The sequence below is a fragment of the Hyperoodon ampullatus genome (genome assembly GCF_949752795.1).
Source record: "Hyperoodon ampullatus genome assembly, chromosome: 12".
Taxonomy (NCBI): domain Eukaryota; kingdom Metazoa; phylum Chordata; class Mammalia; order Artiodactyla; family Ziphiidae; genus Hyperoodon; species Hyperoodon ampullatus.
In genome coordinates this window covers 22,950,422-22,975,347 of record NC_136925.1, presented here as the reverse complement: position 1 = coordinate 22,975,347, position 24,926 = coordinate 22,950,422, and the positions used below count along the sequence as shown (strand labels likewise).

The 24,926-nt window shown below is 37.4% G+C and overlaps 1 protein-coding gene across 1 annotated transcript; it reads right to left on the bottom strand.

Annotated features, from left to right (window-relative positions):
* Positions 1 to 1,672: 1,672 nt before the first annotated feature.
* On the bottom strand, positions 1,673 to 24,708 carry CASP8AP2 (caspase 8 associated protein 2; the record flags this gene model as incomplete). Its single annotated transcript, XM_079716775.1, has 9 exons — positions 1,673 to 1,729; positions 2,292 to 2,391; positions 3,468 to 6,594; positions 7,620 to 9,841; positions 14,905 to 15,020; positions 16,484 to 16,558; positions 17,121 to 17,221; positions 20,131 to 20,199; positions 24,654 to 24,708. 9 exons carry the CDS (start codon positions 24,706 to 24,708, stop codon positions 1,673 to 1,675), a joined length of 5,922 nt encoding a protein of 1,973 aa, XP_079572901.1.
* Positions 24,709 to 24,926: the final 218 nt, after the last annotated feature.

Genomic DNA, 24,926 nt, shown 5'->3' with positions numbered 1-24,926 from the left:
TTAAATTTAAAAAAAAACTAGGAATGAAATAACCCACTATTTGTGCTATCATGCAAGCAAATAAAATCTCAAGTACCAAATCCATTAAAAGATTGTAGATTTGTAATGGAATTTGGAAAATTCAAACTAATAAGTGTCATTTCCAGATACAAGTTAGTTTGTTCATGAAGGGAACATTATCTTCAACAAGAGAACGGAAGTCATATTTTAAGATAACGTTCAAATAAAACAAAAAAATCCTCAGTTTAATTTTCTAAAGGCAGTGAAAAATTTACAGCATAGTGAATCTGAAAAAAACAGGCCATTTTTGCATCAGACTATTGGTTAAAGGTTCTTTATAATAAGCTTTTTCTTCAAATTCCTCATTATTCAATCTTACATTCTGAATTATATAAACAGAATTTTAATGTCAGAGTACACTACTAAATACCTTTTGAAGATTTCATTAACAAACTAGTTGCTTTGATGGGATACTGAAATTAACAGATGATCTAAAGACAGTAATTTACACTGGGTTTAGAAACAGATTTTTATAACTCAAAAGTATTCAGAACCCTTCACAATGAGATCAATGTCCAAATATGGTTCTTCTTCAGAGTTAGTTTCATTTAAAGTTGGGCATTCTGGATTCAAATAATTATGACTACAAATCAACTGAAAAATAGTGATATGTTAAATATCTTTATAATTTTCCTTACATAAAAGTCCAAAATATTTAAGCAATTGGCTCAGGTCTTATAGGAAACACCTGATAAACATTATTGCCTTAATAAACACGTATAAGAATGGCCTAGGGCTTCCCTGGTGGCGCAGTGGTTGGGAGTCCGCCTGCCGATGCAGGGGACACGGGTTCGTGCCCCGGTCCGGGAAGATCCCATGTGCCGCGGAGCGGCTGGGCCCGTGAGCCGTGGCCGCTGAGCCTGCGCGTCCGGAGCCTGTGCTCTGCAACGGGAGAGGCCACAGCAGTGAGAGGCCCACGTACCGCAAAAACAAAACAAAACAAAACAAAAAGAATGGCCTAAAGAAACATGTCTGTGAACATTATTAATAATGTAACATGGTAAATCATGTCACCTCTTCAGATGACAATGGACTGCATGTTTATAAATGTATGTTTTGTATTTTAAAGCATTTTAGCACTCCTAATTAAAAATGTAAAAAATGTCAAATTACAATGACTGCACAGATTTCACTGGCTATGAAATATAATGCTATTCAAGAATGTTTTCTTTCCTTTTTTTGGCTGAGCCATGCAGCACACAAGATCTTAGTTCCCCGACCAGGGACAGAACCCAGGCCCCTGGCAGTGGAAACAGAGTCCTAACCGCTGGGCCACCAGGGAATTCCCTCAAGAATGTTTTGTTCTTCTTCATCGATAAAAATTTATTATCAATCATCAAATGGATTTCCCCCCACTTTAGACTCATCAACACTCAGAAGGCTGAGGAGAGATGCTGATCTGAACTGCAGCAGGCTTCACTGACCACGTCCCTGTGGATGAGGTGCCTTAGAAGCCTGCACGAGCAACCATTCTCCAACCTGTGACTGAAACAGGAACTCAACTGGATGTCTCTCACCCACCACTCACATCTTCAATGACTAACAGGCCATTAATTGCACAGGTACAGTGTCAAACATTTACTTTACTAGCCTCCGGTAGTGTAACCATTAACTACCTGCATTTTGACTTTTCAAAGAGCTTCATTAGCTGCTGGAATCTTTCTGAGACCTGAAAAATTTTAAATGAGGGTTAATTATAAATATTTCAATAATTTTTTTTATCTTTGATGAATATTTTCACAAACCATCTAAAGACAGAGAAAGTTACCCTTAATTATAAAGGTAAAGTAATAGTTAGAAAAACAAAATATCTTCATAATAAAGGTAATTGCTAGTTTAACTTTTCAATATCAAACTTTCTTAAACAAGCAAATATCATTACAAAATTGCTCGAGATCAAATAAGTAAATGGCAAAACAACAGAATAAAGAATTTGGATTGTTTCAAAATTCTTCCAGATCACCAAGTTTTTAAGTCTTTTTTTTTTTTTTTGGCTGCACCACGCAGCTTGTGGGATCTTAGTTCCCCGACCAGGGATTGAACCCATGCTCTCGGCAGTGAAAGCATGGAGTCCTAACTACTGGAACACTGGGGAATTCTCCAAAGAGCCATACTTTTAAAGAAGTTGGCTAACAAATAGCTATATATTTTAAACACATTAAAAATCAAATCTAAATATTTAGAGTAGTAACATCTGTGAAACATTAGAGATGTAAAACTGGGGTAGTTACCTGATATGGATTTTTATTCAACTTGGCAGCTAAATGAGAAAATGTTTTCAACGATGGCCCTTTTTTCTGACACTCCAGTAAAATTTCCCGGTCATCATTTCTGAAGGGGGAAAAATGTTATTTAACTTTTGTAAGTTCGAACAGCAAGGTAACAAACATTCCATTGCCTTACTATCTACCAATAAGAGTTGACATTTTTATTAAAACCCATAAAAAAAGAACAAGTTTATATACTAAAATATGGACAATGGTTATCTCTGAGAGATAAGATTATGGATGATTTTAATCTTTGACTTCATACATATTTCCCAAATTTTCTAAAACAAATACTAATGCATGTCTCTAATGACAAAATAAGAGATTTTTAAAAATTCTACCGGTAGTGTGTATAGTACTTTAAAAATTAGGGCCCAAATGTGATCACAGACTTGATGAGCGAGAAGAACCAAAAAGTAACACAGAGGCCAGATCTTCTAATGCCCAGACCTCTGCTTTTTCTACATGGTCTGAACCAATGTGTGTTCTTATAGTCTCTGAGATTTTATTACCGTCTGCAGGTTACCTGAAATGAAGGCATAGAGGACTGAGGTCTTAAACAAACTTGATCACCAATTTCAACAAAATTCAGTCTCTCTCATTATGCACTCCAGCCGGTCTAGAGAGCATGCACCTCTGGTTCAACGGTTCCCAGCTGTGGTCACCCTGACATCCGAAATGGGGTCTTTAAATCCGCATTTCTTAAAAATCTCACATAAAAGTCAAAAGTACAACCTGTTTTTGAAGCTTCTAATTTTGGGGGAAAACTCAAATTACAAACACCCACACTTTCTGTCCTGTTCACCACCTGTCATTCCTCCTTTCTAAAATGTGCGTATACCAGGCTCCTTACAAATGAAAGAATTTTTCTTTTTCACTGAAAAGTGACGTTAAAAACATAATGAAAAGTTCTGTCCATGGTGCTAGTACCCATCGCTGGTTAAGAGCCACTGCTCTAGACTGTTCTACAGTACAGCTGGGTTGTATCCTAGAATGTATCTTCTACCAACTTTGGCCACTTCTGAAGTAAGCCATCACTTTCCCTATTTTAAGATGGGATAAAACGATGATGACATGACAGAACAGATTTCTGGTATCTCAAAATTTCCTGGTGATTTACTAGTCTCATTAGATTCTTACCTTGTCCACGAAACTATAATTTCTCCCTTCTTTTTAATAACATTCTTTGCAGAAAGGCTTGTAAGAGAAGTGGCAGATGCTGCTGATACATCCTTAGTCCCTGGGCTTTCCTTTAACGACGAGGGATCTTTAGTTACTACAGGGGCCTTTTTCTTACTGGCTTTCTTTCGGTGAGCATCACCATTCTCACCAGAATCTTGGGTAATTTTCTTGGTCTTTTCCCTGCCAGTTAAGTCTGCTTCCTTTCTCTGTTTTTTCTGAGAAGGATTTAGATCAGAAAGATTTTTCCTCTTTTTGTGAGCATTATCCAAAGCCCCAGGCAACTCTGAACTATCAGAATTTGATGCCAACTCTGATTTTAAATCAACCTTTTTCACTTCACCCGAACTGGGAAATTCCGAGGTTAAATCGATACAGGCTTCCTCAACAACGCATTTTAAAGGCCTGTTTGCCACTTGCACCTTTTCTTCCTTTGAGTTATCTTCATCTACACATATCACCTGACACCCCAAGTCTTCAACAGCTAAAGCAGGACAGTTATCTTCATTTTTACTGTCACTTGAAACATCTTGTGTCAAATCAATAAAAGCATCTACAGTATCAGGCTGCATATTGTCTAATACTGGAACATTTTGATCCACACTGCTTCCAGAACATCCCAACTGCTCAATATTTAAAACTGTTACTTCTACGAATTCCCCCAACTTTTTGGTCTCGGTGACTGGATCTTTTGTGAGGTCTATATATGTGTTTGGAAGATGATCCTCGACAGAATGTGGAATTTCTTCCATTGGAGGCAATTCTTCAACGCTTTCAGGTACTTTTGGTTCCCATACTTGATGCAACTTGAAACATTCTTCAGCTACTTCAGTACTATGAACTACTTTACCTGAAGCATCTTTAAGAAATTCATATATATCGGGAACCTCTGTTTGTATCATACAGTCCTGTTCTTCATGAACTGATTTACTGCTATCAACATTTTTACTGGAAATTTTCAATTCCTCCACAGATTTAAAAACTCTGTACTGACATGAAATATATTTTTGCTCCACTGCTTCATCAGCTTCCTTTTCCACTCTTGGCAAAGATTCATCAGCCACCATATTCTGTTTATGACTAGGGGAGGTAGATGGTGCTGCACGGCGTATTTTCACAATGAAATGATCATTGGACTTTTCCATTATGACAGCGTGCATGGGTAGATTAGGGTGGTACTGAAAGCCTGGAGCAATAGACCGGCTTGTCCATGAGGAAGAACAACTTGATTTACTGCTTGAATTATCGGACTCCAGGGCTAAATGAATGTCCTGTTCAGATGCATCCTCTTCCTCAAGTAAGGCATCTTCACTAAAATGGGCACTAATAACTTCTTCGGGCGTTGAATTAGACGAAACATCTGACTTTAAGAAACTGAGATGACCATCTGACTTCAGAGGTGATGGTACTGTTAAAGAGACTGCTAGATCTTCAAGAAGTATGGAGGAAACACAGGGCTTGCTCTTTTCTGAACTACATACATTATCTTTACTTAAAGCTATGTTAGTGGACACTTCAAACATACAACTTTCATCCAACACATCAGGATGAACTGGCAATGAAAGCCCTGAAGACAGAGACGGACCTTTCTCAGATGACAATAATGACCAATTATCATCACTAATCACCTTAGGACAGGGAGAAACCACCCCTGAAACGAGCTCTTCCGTTGTACAAACTGGTAGAGATTCACATTTAACAGTCTCTGGCATCTGTTTCTCTGGTGTCTTTAACTCCCACTCACTTTTCTCGTTACAGTTAACACCGTTGTCCAAAAGATCAGAACCTTGCAACAAACTTTTAAATATCTCTCCCATCTGTGCGTCACTCACTAAATTAAAAGTAAGGCTAGATGCTTGCTGCTCAGTAAGAATCTCAAAACTGCGTTCTGGCTTCAAAGCAGCATGCTGGGATGCCTGTGCGTCCTCTATGGTGCTACTTTCCATTTTTCCTGCCTTTGGGGTGCTCGGGCAGTTTGGTTCCAAGGAAGCCTCTTCAAATTGAGAGCTCTTAATATTACCAAAGCAAGTGTTAGTACTTTTTTTAATGTTGTGCTTTACTGTGTTAATACTGGAATTATTTTGCTCTTGATGTTTTTCCTCAGATTTTTTACAACGTACTAAAGACTTAGAGTAACCAGAATCTTCTGATTTGGGGGACTTCTTCAACGTTTCTTTGCTGGAGCTGCCTACATTCCCCTTCTGACAATTTGAATATTGTGCTTTCTCTTTATTTATCTTTTCAAGTTTTCCTTCGTCACTGTCACTGCCAATGTTTATGGAGTCACAAAACTTTACTAAGATTTTCTTAAGCTTTGTAAACAAGTGATCAAGTTGTTCATCTACAAATTTCCACAATTTTTTTTTCATATCTGGTAGCTGCTGTTCAAATAAACGATCCACGATGCCATTCTTTTTAACTTGCTTAAGTTTGGATTCTACAACATCACAGAGATTCTTCTGTAAAGCAGTCACTGACTTAGAGATTTTGGAAAAGTCAAGGTGTTTAATTAGTGATGTAAAACTCAAAATTGCTGACTCAATAATCCTATGAAACTGTATTAATGAAAATTTGACCTTGAATTTCATATAATTTTTCCTTACATGTTTTCTTATTATTCGTAACATGTGCACAACCTCTCGGACAGAAGAGGGTGCAGCAATAATTGGAACTATTTTTTCCAGGCTGGAAGTGCTCACTGACCTATCTTTCTTCTCTGTTTTTGAAGATCTGCTAGATTCAGTTCGTCTTTTATTCCATTTGCTTTTGGTCTGATGGATTTTTATAGAAGATATCTTCCTATTGTCTTTATCCAAATGCACAGTGCTTTTCCTACTTCCTGGGCTAGTTTTTGTGTTCTGCACTTCAGCAGAAGCTCTTGGGTTGGTACTTTTGTCAAAACGTTTTTGTGGTTCAGATTTTTCACTGTCGCTTATAATTTCTCCTTCTTCTAATTCATCTAAAGATGAATTCTTGTGGGAGTCTGCTTCTGTAAATTTGTCAGATTTGCAAATTGGCTTTTGATTTTCCTTATTGAGATCAGACTGACTCTTGGAGGTAGAATGAGCTAAATTTGGTGGAAACACATCTGTGGAAGAAAAAAGCATATTATAGTCACATGACTACCGAGTCTTTGTCATTTAACATTTCCATACTAAATATAACAAAAAATTAAATGTTGAGGCAATTTATTATTTTAATAGCTTTTACACTATTTACACTACATTACTCTAACACTTACTCATGTCATTGGTCTTTACTGGTCTCAGAAAGTGCCTGACAATAGTGATAGTATAGAATTTGGTCATTTGGATAACCAGCAACCAACTGTTCAGGTTCTTTACTTGAGGTTAGCAGCATCACCTACTCTATGCCATTTGATGATGGCTTTTGGACAACAAAAATATACCTGAAAGCAAGCAAGGGGTATTTGAAACAATCTGTTCTACCATTCCCTTTTGTTGTATAAGTAAGAATTACCTAAATCTAGACTAAAGGCTCAATGTACCTTTCTAGGTAACAACAAAGGTCTGAATAATAATTCTCAAATAAAAAGCACTAACAAAATAATGCCATTTGCAGCAACATGGATGGACCTAGAGATTGTCATACCGAGTGAAGTTAAGTCAGACACAGAAAGACAAATATCATATGATATCACTTATATGTGGAATCTAAAAAAAAGGGTACAAATGAATTTATTTACAAAAGAAAAGTGGAGTCACAGATGCAGAAAACAAACTTATGGTTACCAGGGGATAAGGGCAGGGAGGAATAAATTGGAAGGCTGGGATTGACATAAACACACTACTATATATAAAATAGATAACTAATAAGAACCTGCTGTACAGCACAGGGAACTCTACTCAATACTCTGTAATGGCCTATACAGGAAAAGAATCTAAAAAAAAAGAATGGATATATGTATATGTACAACTGATTCACTTTGCTGCACACCTAAAACTAACACAACATTGTAAATCAACTATACACCAATAAAAATTTTAAAAATAAAAATAAATATCAATAAATAAATTAAAAGCACTGATTCATCTTGACATATTCTACACTCTCACAAAAATATAAGTTATAGGAGATAAGATAAACTATTACCTTTATGACTGTTATTATATAATGGAACTCGAGATGGGCTTTCCAGTCTAAGAACTTTTGCTACAGGTCTCACGGGACTATTCAGAGGACTGATGGCTTCTGGAATAGGTCTCAGCTGATTAAGGTCAATGCTCAGAACCGAGTTCTCATCGTCATGATATACTGAGTTTGCTTCACCAATTTCCATTCTGTGGTCCGTTAACTCAGTCTGCTGAAGTGAAGATTCTGGAGTCTCTTTAGGTAAGCAAGGCTCCAAGTGACAAGACTTACTCTCAACCAGTGGTGCATCTACAAGAGAAGGCTCAAGGTTTGGTTTACCATCCTCTGAAAGGACTGTTGGCAAAATGACAGTTTCTTCAATTGAAGGCTGCAAAATGCTTTCACTGGATTTGGTCACTTTGGTTGAAAAAGCCTCCTTCATTTCTGTATCTTCGGAAATACTACAAGAATTTAAGTCATCGTTTCTTTTGGTATCCAATTCCAAACCAAAGTTTTGAGAAACATTTGTTTGTACTGTGTCCATTACCACAGGAACTGCTGCCCGGGCACCATTAATGGTCTGTTCCATTTCTGTTGATGATGGAAACAAGGATTCTGTTTGTTGCATTTCCACAGATGCTGAGAAGGAAATCTCTGTGCCACAAATGGGCATATCACAATGCACAGTATTCGCAACAGATTTAATGAACAAACTATTTTCTTTTTCTCTTTTCCTTTCTGAAACACTGGTCCTGGGTTCAGATGCTGCTGTAAGAGCATCCTTTGGTTCCAATAACTCTGATTTGGTTTCTTCTGTGATATGTTCACTGACAGAGGGAATACATGTCACAGTTTTAGCCTGCATCAAGGACTCCAAATCACATATGTCACTAGATTTGGGAGTATCGGTTATTTTATGCTGATTTTCCTGAGAAACAGGCTGCTTTTTAGCAGGAGAAAGAGTTAAGTTCAATTTTTCCATAAAGCTTAACTTTAAGTCTTTGTTTTGTGTTTCATTTGAACCATTTGCAGCTTTAACTGCTGGCTCTTTATTATCCACTCCTTCAGAAACATCATTATTAGAGACTTCACCGTTATCATTTTTTGGCTCATTCTGTTTCTTTAAATCTGTAGCGGTTTTCTTAGTCTCTCTGTTTGTCTTCTGCAGATGTTCTGCAGGTACTCTTTTTTCATTTCTCATATGCCTGTTTTCTTCTTTGCCCTCTTGTTCTCTTTTCCGCTTATCTTCAGTTCTATGCCTTTCTACCCTTAAAGGTGCATTTTCCCATTGGTGCACAGTGTCAACTTCCTTGGAGTCAATGTGTTTGTGAGTCCTATTGGTTGAAAGAGAGGACGGACATCTTCCTTCTTGAAAACTATGATTACTTACAGCTCTGTCTCTTTTACAATCTTCCCGGTCTCTTCTCTCTTCTGGATGGTATTTACTTGAATTATGAGAAGATTTTGCTAGTTCCTTCTTGGAATAAGGAAGCAATGCTCGTTCAGATCTCTTCCAATGATCCTGGTCTTTTACTACTGACTTAGGTTTTTGATCAACTTTCCTTTCTTCTTTGTCTTGTGACTTAAGTTCTTTTCTATTTATATTTTGTGATCTTTCACTTTGTCTTTCGAGTTTTTTGTCACTTTGAGATTCTAGTCGAGTGTGTGACCTGTCTCTAGAGCTTTCTTTCTCCCAAGAAGAGCTACTGCGTTCATTTTTATAATCCAAATCTGTGTTACTTTTAAACTTTGAATTTTTGCTTTCAGCCTTTGGTTCACCTTTACTATATTTCTCAGGACGTCCTTGTAGCCTCTGACTGGCCTCTATGTTCCTCAGTTCACCATCACCACAGCTAGTGTTCAAGTCTTTTCGTATTCTGTCAGTCCCTCTGCAGTACTGGCTATGTCTACTATCTTTCCTCCCTCTTCTGTGATCCTCATTGGAACTACCCTCACCAACCTGATAATGGGAACGTGACCAAATGCCATTGGTGAAGTGTTTTTCAACAGATGTAGGCAAATGTGAAGTGCCCTTTTTTTCAGAATGTGATTTTCCTTCCTTTTCGAGGTGTGGCAGTGAAGTGCTATAATGTACGTCTTTAGAAACATCACTTTTCACTCTGTGATCAGTCTTTGAACAATCATCTAAATGGAGAGATCTGGATTTAAGACCTTTTGTTTTAACTATATCTGGTGTCCTTGAAGTTTTATGAGTATTTCGAAGATGTGGAAACTCAGACAATCTATTGAGAAATAGAAATTAACACGAAAGAAACAAAGTTAATTCCTTTTTAATAATCCAAGGTTTAATCACATGTGATACACTTTAAAACTGGGGGGCCCACATACTGGAAAAACTAATTTTACTTTGTATAAAAGAATGAGTAGTAAGGATTTACCAGCTTCCAACGAAATGAGCCAGTTTTTAAAACAAGGAACTCTCTTTCATTTGCTTTGCTCAAACAAAGCCTGGAGGACCTCTCAGTTCTATCCCAGCACTTGCCAATGTCTTTCAGATTGCCTTCAGTACAGGTGCACAACTATCAAACTAACCACAAATTCACTTCTTTTAGAACAAGTGACATTATTTTCTTGCCTTCACTCTAGCCCAACTGAAACATAAGGGAAAGTGAAATCTTGCTGGAGAACAGAGACGATCAAAATACGGCTCTATGTAGCTCCCTATCCTAGTTTTCTATTTCACATACAACCCCATAGTAAAAGCCAAAGCGTCAATAGCCATCTTAAAGTGTTACATACTGTGCAAAAAGAAAAAGGAATAGAGAATTGTGATTCTTTCCTAGAGGAATGGTATGTATTTGTTGTTTAAAATAACTCCTAAGGTTTTTAGAAAACTGGCAGTTTTCCTAAAAATAAAATGTAAATAGCTCATTTTAGCTTTTTGTAATAACATAGCCATCTTCCTGAACTTCTATAACTTCCCTGAATTTCCATAAATCTATGCCTGATCAGTACTAAATGTGTAGAGAACATCAAAACTTAAAAGTCTCAGGAATAAGGGAAGATTTTTATAAAACAAGAGGACACAGGAGACATATAACTTAAGGCAACGTGTAGACCTTATGTGGATCTTGTTACAGGCTGAACTGTGTCTCCTCAAAATTTAATCCCCAGTACCTCAAACTAGTGACCTCATTTGAAGACAGGGTCTTTGGAGATAATCAAGTTAAAGTGAGGTCATTAGGGTGGACCCTTAACCAATATCACTAGTGTCCTTATAAAAAAGGGAAATTTGGACAGAGATATGTATAAGATTTTATGAAGAGACACAGAAGAAGACGACCATCTACAAGCCAAGGAGAGGCCTGGAACAGACCCATCACACAGCCCGCAGAAGGCATCAATCATACTGACACCTTGATCTTGGACTTCTGGCCTCCATAACTGTGAGACAATAAATTTCTGTTATTTAGGCCACCCAGTTTGTAGTACTCTGTTATGGCAGTCCTAGTAAACTAATAAATAAACTCAAAAAAATAAACACGAGGAGATACCTTTGAGACAACTGGGAAAATGTGAACACAAAAAGCATTAACCATAAAAAAAAAAAAACGGATTGAATTTCACTAAAATTTAGAACTTTTATTCCTCACAAGACAATAAAGAGAGTGACAGACAAGTCACAGAATGGGAGAAGATGTCTGCAATAAATTTATCCAACAAAGGGCTCACATTCAACAAAGCACGCACACATGTAACATACATCATACTTATTAAAATGTAAGGTCCTAAAAGATAGTTCTAGCCCACAGAGCTCGTAATACACATTTAACGTAACTCCACACTAAATAAAATACTATCAAAAGTTTTGTTTTATTTTTGTTGTTGTTATTGTTGTTATTTGGCCACGCCATGTAACATGTGGGATCCTAGTTCCCCGACCAGGGATGGAACCCGTGCCCCTGCAGTGGAAGCATGGAGTCTTAACCACAGGACCACCAGGGAAGTCCCAAAAGTTTTATTTTAAAATAAACCTCCGGTGCTTGCTTTGGCAGCACATATACTAAAATAAACCCCTGCATTAAACACTTTCCAGAATTTACACTTTAAAATTTTTATCTTATATCAATATTTCCATTTTTCCTATTAAAAATGCACTTTCAGCAAAATGATAAACATTTACCATTAGAGTACTAGTTGAAGCTCACAAATAAAAAGTGCAGGGGCTTCCCTGGTGGCGCAGTGGTTGGGAGTCCGCCTGCCGATGCAGGGGACACGGGTTCATGCCCCGGTCTGGGAAGATTCCACATGCCGTGGAGTGGCTGGGCCCGTGAGCCATGGCCACTGAGCCTGTGCGTCCGGAGCCTGTGCTCCGCAATGGGAGAGGCCACAGCAGTGAGAGGCCCACGTACCGCAAAAAAATAAATAAATAAAAATAAGTGCAAATATTTGACAGAATTATTTATTAGATAATGTATCAATATAACCACATATAACAATCTAATGAAATAACACATCATTTATTCACCCAGTTTCTCTGAATTTTCACTCTATTCAAACATTATACCCCTAGGGCTTCCCTGGCGGCGCAGTGGTTGAGAGTCCACCTGCCGATGCAGGGGACACGGGTTCATGACCCGGTCGAGGAAGATCCCACATGCCACGGAGCGGCTGGGCCCGTGAGCCATGGCTACTGAGCCTGCGCGTCTAGAGCCTGTGCTCCGCAATGGGAGAGGCCACAACAGTGAGAGGCCCGCGTAATGCAAAAAAACAAAACAAACAAAAAAATAAACATTATATCCCTCCCCTAAAAGATTCAAATATATATAAAATTTCCCCAACACTTCAGGAATCAATCTTATACTTGTTGCACCTTGTGGATTTAGATTAGTAAACATACACAACCATCTTTATTTTCAAAAGGCCTAAAATGCTTTATAATATCATATGGTCCACACATAGGATTATCTTCTTTCACTCTTTAAACATTTATTGCACATGGTAGATATTCAATAAATGGTGAGGACACAAAGACATGGTTCCTGCTCCCATGAAGTTTACAGTTTAGTGGAAGAGAAGAACACTAATTAAGTGATCCCATTCATGATTTTTTGAACTGCAAGTGTAAATGAAGCTACAAAAAAGAGATCTGACCTAGCCAGTGAGAACAGACAAATGTCCTGCATGAAAAGGATGCTTATGCCGAGACCTGAAGATGAGCAGGTATTTAGCAGGTGGAGAGGAGCATTTCAGGGAGTGGAAACAGTTCATACAACTCAGAGCTCAGGGTACACCCAACAAACTGAAAGAATGCAGGAGACACACTAGAGCGATGATACCTAGGCAAAGGCAGACACTGAAGACAAGGCCTGAAAAGTAGTTTGGGACCATATTGTGAAGAGCTCTGTGGACCAAGTTAAGATTTATGATCTTTTATCCTAAGATCAATGAGAAGCCACTGATGTGTTTTAATCAAGAAAAGGGGGGCGGGAATTCCCTGACGGTCTAGTGGTTAGGGTGAGACGTTTTCCCCAGCTTCTCATTTCATTCCTGGGGTCTGGGTTCAATCTCTGGTGGAGGAACTAAGATCCTGCAAGCTGCTCGGCGCAGCCCTAAATAAATAAATAAATACATACATAGATCATTTTTTAAAAAAAAAAAGGAAAGAAAAGGGGTGGGACGGGGTGTTTCTGTGACAGACGTCCAGAGTTGTGCTTTACAAAGCATCCCGTGGCTTTAATGTCGAGAAACGAGAAATCACAGGCTGGAAAGAGCAAGAGCGGATGCAGAGTTGTGAGCACAAAGACTACTGCCAGTTCAGATGAGAGCTGATGGGCAGCAACAATGGTAGAAATGGAAGAGAAATGAACAACTTGAGAGACCATAAAGACATAAAAATCAAAAGGACGTGGTAATGAATTTGGATCTGAAGGATGACCAAGAGCTAAGTGTCAATGATGACTCCTATGCAGGGTGACTATATGTCCCAGTTTGCCAAGCAATGTCAGTGTAATTATTAATAGCCCCTCCTTCTACTCTCAAAAGTACCCTGGTTTGGGCAATACATTAAATGGTCATTCCACCCCTCAGTCACTCTAGCTTGCACAGCTGAATAAATGATGGGGAATCCACTGAGCTAGGAGCAATGCAAGGGGTTCAATCTTAAATTCTGTTGTGGATGAGGTAATTTTGAAAATTTTGTACAGATGTGAAGCAGTATCTACATATAAATGGAACTGACTAGTACAAGTAAGATTACATCATAAGAAAATACTGATAGAGAAAGGAAAGGACATAGTTTTGAGCTTTAAGGAATTCCAACTTAGCCAAGCACAGAAAAATAAATCTCAAGTTAGGAAGAAAACTAAGAATCGTGAAACCCCAAGGGAGAAACTATTTCAAGAAAAGAGGGTCAACTATGTCATATAGTGTATAAAGACAAGTTAAAATGAGAAGTCAAACTATTTGATGAATTTAGTGGTAGTCACAGCTGTTTTGGAGGAAGAGGTCAGAGTAGAATGGGTTCAAGAGTGTGTAGAAATGGGAAGTGGAGAAATGGAGACAGCACGTTTAGATAACTGTTTTGGAGGTCTGACTATCAAGGGGAGGAGAGATATGAAATTCTCTGGAGCCAAATACTGCCCCTAACCAAAAGAGGGAGAGAGAGAAATTAAGTAGAAAATCCATTTAAGAGGGAAAAGAACATATAATTGAGGGACTTCATTGGTGGCCCAGTGGGTAAGACTCCACCCTCCCAATGCAGGGAGCCCAGGTTCGATCCCTGGTCAGGGAACTAGATCCCACACGCATGCCACAACTAAGAGTCCACACGCCTCAACTAAGAAGTCCGCATGCCACAACTAAAAAGATCCCATGTGCCACAACTAAGACCCGGTGCACCCAAAATAAATAAGTGTTTTTTTTAAAAAAAAAAAATATATATATATATATATATATATTTAAGAATATATAATTGACAGATTTTTAAGGGTTGTCTGTTAACAGTATATGACACAGACATCCTCCTGATATTTTAGTAATTTGATGGGCGCCTAGAAGAACCCATGACATATACCACCATCTTCTCAGGACCAAAGGATATCAGAGCAAGATCCCAGTGTATTACAAAACTGAATATATTCAGAGAGGTATGTGGCAATATTCTATTAATAATCATATAGATGTCATTATGATAATATACCATTAGAATATTAGTCACTTACTTTCAGTAAAACCTTAAATATTTAATAAAATGCATGATTTTCATTAGCTTTCCAAAGTTAAAAATATTCCATCTATAAATACCCATGTAATTTACAAACAGATCCATATCCCTCAATCATACCTTTGGTGAAGATTATTTATTTCTTCATCTTTGCGGTTTATTTCCACTCTGGCAGTTTTGATAAGTGCTGAGATATTTTTCTTAAGAGATTGGTTTTCATTTTTTAAGCTGAAATTCTAAACATCATAAAATACATTTAATAAAGTACATATTGATAGGATTATTAAACTATTTATAATAGTTATTGATTACTGAATGCTAACTACATGCCACGCATCACATATTTTATCTTATGAAATTCTCAAAATAGTCTTAGGAGGAGTACAGTGATGCTCATTATACAAATGGGGAAGCTGAGATTCAAAGAAGAAAACTGGTGCCAAAGAAAAGCTATTTAAAGTGAAACTACTTAAAAGAGGGAACAAAATGAAAAACCAATAAATAACAAGAAAAAAAGTCATTATTTTGAAAATGGGTCATTATTTTGAAGATGATAAAATTTTTATTATAGGGCTTCCCTGGTGGTGCAGTGGTTGAGAGTCCGCCTGCCGATGCAGGGGACACGGGTTCGTGCCCCGGTCCGGGAAGATCCCACATGCCGCGGAGCGGCTAGGCCCGTGAGCCATGGCCGCTGAGCCTGCACATCTGGAGCCTGTGCTCCGCAACGGGAGAGGCCACAACAGTGAGGGGCCCGCGTACCGCAAAAAAAAAAAAAAAAAAAAAAAAAAATTTTTATTATATTTAACAAGAGGAGGTTTAACTTGCAACAATGTGCTAATTCTCAGGTGAACAAAGAATGAATTGAGGATTGACTGGCTCTTTGGGAGAGAGGGTGACGGAAGAGAAACAACTTTACCAAAAAATAAAAATCAGAACAAGACAGTACATTCCTGATTTTGCAGCATGATCACAAAAAATGTCTCTCTGGCAAAAATTGTTGAGGCATCACCATTTTTCCCCATCAGCCATTCTAAAGCTTCACGCCTCAAACCATTCTCTTTTAAACCACCTGATACAATCTCTAAGAATTCTCTATTATTTAACTGTTAATTAGCCTAGCAGATCATTTGTCAATATCATTTAACAAATCAAGCAGTTTTCCTTTATCAGTTTCATTGACACCGGAAATAATGCATGTTTTGCCAGATTTGCTCTTTCATTTAATATTTTTTTAAAAAGTTTCCTTACAACCTGCCAACACTTTAGCATTTTAATTTTAACAAAAAATTTTATTAAATTTTGGTTTTAAAACCTGATAAGGCGGGGACTTCCCTGGTGGCACAGTGGTTAAGAATCTGCCCGTGAATGCAGGGAACACGGGTTCGAGCCCTGGTCCAGGAAGATCCCACATGCCACAGAGCAACTAAGCCCGTGCACCACAACTACTGAGTCTGCGCTCTAGAGCCGACAAGCCACAGCTACTGAGCCTGCATGCCTAGAGCCCGTGCTCCGCAACAAGAGAAGCCGCCGCAATGAGAAGCCCGCGCACCGCAACAAAGAGAAGCCCCTGCTCGTCGCAACTAGAGAAAGCCCGCACAGCAACAAAGACCCAACACAGCCAAAAATAAATTAATTAATTTAATTAATTAATTTTTAAAAATCTAACAAGGCAAAAATAAAATATTCATTATAATTCTACCTGTGTCTGTATCTCCTTAAACTTTTTCATCAGCTCTTTCATTTGCAGCTGACATTTTCCATATTCTACCTGCAACTGTAAGATACAAAAAGATCAAGCATCATTCTAAATTATTTTCTTAGCTAATATGACATTTCAAAATATTTAAAACTTTGCAAATCAACCCATAAATAAGGGTATATGAGGTCTATTTCTACTAACAGATATTTAGTTAATTACTGGTTTTTAAAGTTGGGCCTACCAATAATGTATTTTCTTTAGTTTCACATTCAATCTCCGAAGTTTAAAATTCAAATAAGGTAGAAAGAAATTTGTCTGCATGAAGTCTTGGGACAAATTATAACTTTGTATAAATCATGAAAAAATAAAATATTTTATCACACTGATTGCCTGTTGAGATTTTATATAGTCAGACACTTAAATTCAATCAAGCAAAATTATAACTAAATTTAGGCAAGCATCCAGAAAACATTGTTTTAAAAAGCAGATCTGAAGGCAGAAACTGACTTAAATATTCTTTTAGTCTAAGAGCTGCTTCCCAAACACAGAATGTCTATTCAATAGTAAGCTGATGTCTGCATTTCAGGAGCCACAAAAGAGCAAAGTAACTGTCCTTCAAAATTCTGGTAATCCATACATCATTATATGTTGCCTCCTTTGCAGTTCCTTCTTCAGTCAGGATTTCTTCATATAAATCCAAACAATTTCTGGATGGTACAGAGGATTTGGTAGCACTGTCTAAAACAAACAAACAAAAAAACCTTACATTAAAATATGTATTTCCAGATTCAATGAAATCCCTGTCAAATCTCCAATGGCATTTTTCACAGAAATAGGAAAAACAATCCTAAAATGTGTATGGAACCACAAGACTATGAATGACCATAGCAACCTTGAGAAAGAAGATCAAAGCTGGAGGTACGACACTTCCAGATTTCAAACTGTAACACTATAGTAATCAAAACTGTATTTTATTGGCATAAAAACAGACATATAGATCAATGGAACAGAATAGAAAGCCCAGAAATAAACCCAGGTATATATGGTCATAATTTATGACAAAGGAGCCAAGAATATATAATGGGGAAAGGGTGGTCTCTTCAATAAATGATGTTGGGAAAACTGGACAGCCACAAGCAAAAGAATGAAACTGGACCCTTATCTTACAGCACGCACAAGAATCAACTTGAAATGAATTAAAGACGTGAATTTAAAACCTGAAACCATACTTAATATCTTGTAATAACCTATAATGGTAAAGAATGTTGGAAATGCCCTGGCGGTCCAGTGGTTAGAACTTCGCACTTCCACTGCAGGAGGCATGGGTTGAATCCCTGGTCATGGAACTAAGATCCCGCAAGCAGCGTGGCGTGACCAAAATAAATAAATAATATAAAAAAAGAATATATATACACGTATAACTGAACCACTTTACTGTACACTTGAAACTAACACGACATTATAAATCAACTATATTTCAATAAAATTTTTTTTAAAAAACCTGAAACCATAAAATGCCTAGAAAAATAATATATAGGGGGTAAGCTTCTGGACATCGGTCTTGGCAATAATTTTCTGAATTTGACAACAAGAGCAAAGGCAAAAGCAAAAATAAACAAGTGGGACTACATCAAATTAAAAGACTTCTTTCTGCAGAGCAAAGGAAATCATTAACAAAATAAAAAGACAACTTACGGAATGGGAGAAAATGCTTGCAATTTATATATATATATATATATATATATATATATATCTGATTAGAAGTTAATATCCAAAATATATAAATTCACACGACTCAACACAAAAAACTAAAAATTGGGCAGAGGAACTGAATAGACATTTTTCCAAAGAAGACATAAATGGCCAACAGGAACATGAAAAGGTACTTAACATCACAAATCATCAGGGAAATGCAAATCAAAACCACGAGGTATCATCTCACACTTATCAGAATGGCTATCATCAAAAATACAACAGGGGGCTTCCCTGGTGGCGCAGTGGTTGAGAGTCCGCCTGCCGATGCAGGGGACACGGGTTCGTGCCCCGGTCCGGGAGGATCCCGCATGCCGCGGAGCGGCTGGGCCTGTGAGCCATGGCCGTTAAGCCTGCATGTCCGGAGCCTGTGCTCCGCAACGGGAGAGGCCACAACAGTGAGAGGCCCACGTACCGCAAAAAAAAAACAACAGATAAGTATTAGCGAAGATGTGGAAAAAAGGGAACCCTTGTACACTGTTGGTGGGAATCTAAACTGGTATAGCTACCATCAAAAACAGTATAGAAGTTCCTCAAAAAATTAAAAATAGAACTATCATATGATCCAGCAACCCCAGTTCTGGGTACATATTCAAAGGAAATAAAAACTGAATCTCAGATATCTGCACTCCTCTGATCACTGCAGTATTATTCACAATAGCTAAGATATGGAAACAACCTAGGTGTCCACCAACAGATAAAGGAATAAAGATGTGGTATATGTGGGTGCATATATGTATGTATACGTGTGTGTGTGTGTAAATATATGTGCATATATAAATATATAATGGAATATCATTCAGCCATGAAAAAGGACACCCTGCTATTTGCAACAGCATGGATGAACCTTGAGGGCATTATGCTAAGTGAAATAAGTCAGAGAGAGAAAGACAAATACTATACAATATCACATGTGGAATCTAAAAAATCCAAATGCACAGAAACAGACACTAAAATGATAGTTACCAAGGGCTGGGGCGGGGGGGAAGAGGAGATGTTGATCAGAGAGTACAAACTTCCAGCTATAAGACAAATAAATTCTGGGGATCTAATATACAGCATAGTGATTGCAGTTAATAAGACTATATTATATGATCAAAAGTTGCTAAGAGACTAGATCTTAAAGAGATGGTAATCATGTGACGCTATGCAGGTATTAGCTAATGCTATGGTGGTAATCATTTTGCAATATTTAAGTGTATAAAATCAATATACTGTACATCTTAAACTTACTTAATGTTATATGTCAATTATAGCTCAATAAAGCTGGGGAAAAAAGAAAAATACATGTGTTAGGCTTTTTGACGTACTGTCTACCTCTACCCAAAGGGCTCTACAATTCTCCATCTCTTGCATTTCATCCAAATCTATACTGATTTCACATATTAGAATTGGAAAACCAATTTACCTAAAATAAGTTTGTCAACAAATCAGGTGTAAGGATCACATTTGTTCAAAGCTTTGGAAGATTTGATTACAGAAAGGTTTTCTCATTTGGACAGGTCATTAGACTCTCAGCATATCACACTCCTACTGATACATTTGAAAATATTTATAGTAACTACCTTTTTCAAAAGTTCTAATATCATGTAGCCTGTGACAGTATGTGTGGTAAGATATGTAGAAACCACCATCAGTTTCGTTTTCAATGGTACAAAATATTTTTGTACAAGGTCCAATTAAATCTGAGACCTAGATGAAAAACAAACCTAAGGGCTAGTTTATTTTACTGATCAAGCTTTGGCAAAAAAATAATTACCTGAGTATAATGATTTCAAAGAAAAGGCAGATTGTTGAGGAGTTATGAGTTACTCCAGGAATTGGTAACAACAAAATAAACACTTCCAACAGACTGACCAAACAAAACAAAGTATTTTACTATAGAATTTACATACCAGAAACAGCACTGTCTAACCCAGCATATATGTCCAAAGAACCTTCATCATTATTTTTAAGAGGGGAAGCTGCAAAAAAAAATCAAAGACTAGTTAAAACTGACTCTATGCACGTAGTGAAGTTTTTCTATTCTGACTCTGAAGGACCAGAAAAAGAAAGACTTTATTAGTCCAGTGTCAAAAAAGAAAATTGTTTAGAAGCTTTTGTACATCCTTATAAACACACACATCTTAGTACACAGGTTTAGACTTAAAAACTCACTTTCAAAAACAAGCTAGTAGGGGCGGGTGTGGGGGTGGTGGTGGTGGGATGAACCGGGAGATTGGGATTAATATATATACACCAGTATGTATAAAATTGATAACTAATAAGAACCTGCTGTATAAAAAAATAAAATAAAATTCAAATATAAAAAAAACAAAAAAATCCCACGCTAGTAAGAAGGTTACAACTCCAATAATAGCAGAATAGTTTCTATCAGAACAATCTTCCTGCAAAAACTATAAACTCTAAACAAAATATTAAAAGTTATCTGCAGTCAACGCTCTACCACTAGACTTATTGTGGTGATTTTGCAATATATACAAACATGGAATTATTACATTGTACATCTGAAACTACTATAATGTTATATATAAATTGTACCTAAATTAAAAAAAGAAAAAAAAAGCAATCTGAAGAACTAAAGAGCAATCTAAAGCAGGCAAAAACTGGAGAGGAGATGACACCTGAAAGAAGAAAACAACACTGCATGAATTCCCTATCCCCCTTTTATTACAAGTTTTTGTGGAACGATAGGCTCTAGCTGGAGCCACACTTGGCAGTGAAAACTCAGATGGAAACTCCTAGTCCAGATAGCTTAAAGAAACAGAGAAAAAACTTTGGGGGTGATAACAGCAACTAGAAAGAGGAAATCCAGAGTGCCACAGAGAGGACTCCTCAAATTCTACCCAAATCTGAATGACCCCCAAATTACACATGTAAAGGCTAGAACTCCCAAAAGTCCAGCTAAAGCTAAAGAAAGCTGAACAGAGATTTCAGCTGCTGTTCACCACAGGGAAGACAGAAGATTAAGTTCAGTCAAGATAAATACCTGCTAAAATTAAAAACACCAGCCAGCACTTTTCAGAGGAATATAACAGAATCCAATGTCTCTATAATATAACATTTACAATGTCCAGAATGCAATGCAAAATTACTCATTGGAAATCTTGGTAGAGAAATAAAAACAACTACAAGAACCAAATGAAAATTCTAAAACTGAAAGTACAATATCTAATGTAAAAAATTCAACAGAAGAGCCAGTAAGCTTGAGGATAGATCAATAAATTATTCAAATGGAAAAACAGAGAGAAAAAGATTAAAAAAAGAGAGAGAACAATCTTACTAACTTATAGTATATCAAACATTCTCACATACTATATATCCGGAGTCCCAGAAGAAAAGAGACAATGGGGAGGAAAATGATACTAGATCCTAGAAGGACAAAAATGGTAAATAACTGAGTAAATATAAAAGACTAATATTTCATCTTTTCTTTTTTTTTTTTTTGCGGTACGCGGGCCTCTCACCATTGCGGCCTCTCCCGTTGCGGAGCACAGGCTCCGGACGCGCAGGCTCAGCGGCCACGGCTCACGGGCCCAGCCACTCCGCGGCATGTGGGATCTTCCCGGATCGGGGCATGAAGCCGTGTCCCCTGCATTGTCAGGCAGACTCTCCACCACTGCGCCACCAGGGAAACCCTAATATTTCATCTTAATTGCTTTTAACTCCTCTTAATTTCTTTAAGATATATACAACAGTTTAAAATAAAAATTACAGCACTGTATCAAGGGGTTCATGACATCTTTAACATAAGGGGATGGATGGAGGTTAAACGCAACAATATGTACAAGATTATACAACTTACATAAAAAGATTCTTACATTTAAATAAGTAGACTGCAAAATGTTAAAGATGTATATTGCAATCCCTTCAGAAACCAATTGTAAAAAATAATGCAGAGGTGTAGCCAAAAAGCTAATATATAAATTAGAACGGAATTCTAAAATATATTCAAATAATATTTGAAAGAAGGCAAGAAAATCAGAGAGAACAAAAACTGATGAGACAAACTAAAATTTTAAAATGATAGAGGGACTTTCCTGGTGGCGCAGTAGTTATGAATCTGCCTGCCCATGCAGGGGACACGGGTTCAAGCCCTGGTCTGGGAAGATCCCACATGCCGTGGAGCAACTAAGCCCATGAGCCACAACTACTGAGCCTGTGCTCTAGAGTCTATGAGCCACAACTACTGAGACCGCGTACCACAACTACTGAAGCCCACATGCCTAGAGCCCACACTCTGCAACAAGAGAAGCCACCGCAATGGGAAGCCTGAGCACTGCAACAAAGAGTAGTGCCCCCTCGCCTCAACTAGAGAAAGTCCACATGCAGCAACGAAGACGGAACGCAACCAAAAATTAATTAGTTTGTAAAAATAAAATAAAATGATAGATCTAAATCCAATCACAATAATAAAGGACATTATTGGGTTAACTGGTAAAACTGGTATAAAGACGGTAGATTAAATAAAATTACAGTATTAGTGTTAAATTTACTGAAATTGATAATTATGCTGTTCTTATGTAAGAAAACCAACTTTTTCTTGTGACATACCCACTGAAGTATTTGGAGGTAAAGGACCATAATGTATACAACTTAGTATCAAATGGGTCAGGAAAAAATTGTGTGTGTGTGTGCGTGTGTGTTTAAAGAAAAAAGTATGTGCACAATGTTAAAGCTACTGGCATAAAATATTAACAAGTGTTAAGTTTGCAGGAAACCAGGTAAAGGATTCTTTGGATGTTCTTATTCTTGTAACTTTTCTGTAAGTTTGAAATTACAAATATAATAAAAGACAAGTATGAAAATGTTACAGGAATAAAAATTTTTGTGAAATCATGTTAACTGGTAAAAAGTAAAATGTCCACTGTGTGTATGACTATCAAAAAAATGTATGCATGTGGACAGGAACTTGAGAGAGAGCAATACGTAGAAATGAAAACAGTTATTTCCAGCAAATGAGATTAACAATATAGTTTTGTCCTTCAAAACAAGAGTTACAGGTGTGATAACAGTTAACCATTTGTGGGACTTTCCTGGGGGCACAGTGGTTAAGAATCCACCTGCCAATGCAGGGGACACGGGTTCAAGCCCTGGTATGGGAAGATCCCACATGCTGCGGAGCAACTAACCCTGTGCGCCACAACTGAGCCCGAGCGCCACAACTACTGAAGCCCACAAGCCTAGAGCCCATGCTCCACAACAAGAGAAGCCACCACAATGAGAAGCCTGCGCACTGCAACGGAGAGTAGCCCCCACTCGCCGCAACTAGAGAAAAGCCCACACGCAGCAACAAAGACCCAATGCAGCTAAAAATAAATAAATAAATTTATTAAAAAACAAAACAAAAAAACCCATATATTTTAAGCAAAAATGGAATTCTACTAGACGTGTTTTACAACTGCCCTTTTCATTCTATACCATAGTAAGCATAATTCTGATCAATAAATATACACCTGTATTCTCAAAAAATTTAATGATTGTCATAGCATAATTATAATTAAGACAAAAGAACTAGATAAATGTTATGTCAGGATTTGGAAGTTTAAATTCTGTATATTATTAAAAATATTTCCGGGCTTCCCTGGCGGCGCAGTGGTTGGGAGTCCACCTGCCGATGCAGGGAACACGGGTTCGTGCCCCGGTCTGGGAGGATCCCACATGCCGCGGAGCGGCTGGGCCCGTGAGCCATGGCCGCTGAGCCTGCGCGTCTGGAGCCTGTGCTCCGCAACGGGAGAGGCCACAGCAGTGAGAGGCCCGCGTACCGCAAAAAAAAAAAATTTCCATTTTATGAGCTTATTTTACTACCAGGTCTTCGCTGTTTCAAACTTATCATCTATTTGTGACTGTCAATTTTTCCCTGAACAATAAACAAGTACCACTGCATTTACTGGAAGTATTAACTTCAAGAGTCACAAATACCTATCATTCATATATATAATTATATATATGTATATACTGTATATATATGTATATAAATATATATATATATTTAAATATACATATTTATATATTTCCCCCCGGCCCCCTGCCCCCCCAGCTCACGGCTTGTAGGATCTTAGTTCTCCAACCAGGGATCAAACCCAGGCCCAGGCAATGGAAGAGTGAAAGCACTGAGTCCTAACCACTGGACCACCAGGGAATTCCCCTTATATTTTTTGATGTAACAATAAAAATCATTACTGCTTACATTGGCAAAGCTGTTAATTTCATTATATTTAAGAGGCCTGAAAGCATACAATAATAAGAAAGTTCTCACTTACTAAGCACTTTCTATTTGTCAAGCATTTTTATTGTATTAAATTCACTTATGTGCAGGGAGAAAAAGTTGATAATGACAGTGTTTTCAATGAGAATAACTAAATGACTTTGTAATTAAATAAGTAAACTTAGAAAGACAATTAAAATGAGCTCTTACCAGAAAAGACATCAAATAAACTTGTTCCATCACCATTGTCATCATCTGCTGCCATGATCCTATTTCTTTTTGATAGTCGCCATCTAAAGTATTAAATATAAATATTCTCCACTGTTAAAATCAACCTCACAATTCAGAGACTAAACTTAGCTTTAAGTTAAAAGACAACTTTCAAATTTGGACACACTGACAATGTTCATTCTATTGTGATTTTTTTTTTTTAATATCTAACATTGTCCAAAAGCTAAAACTAGACAAGAATCTTAAACTTGC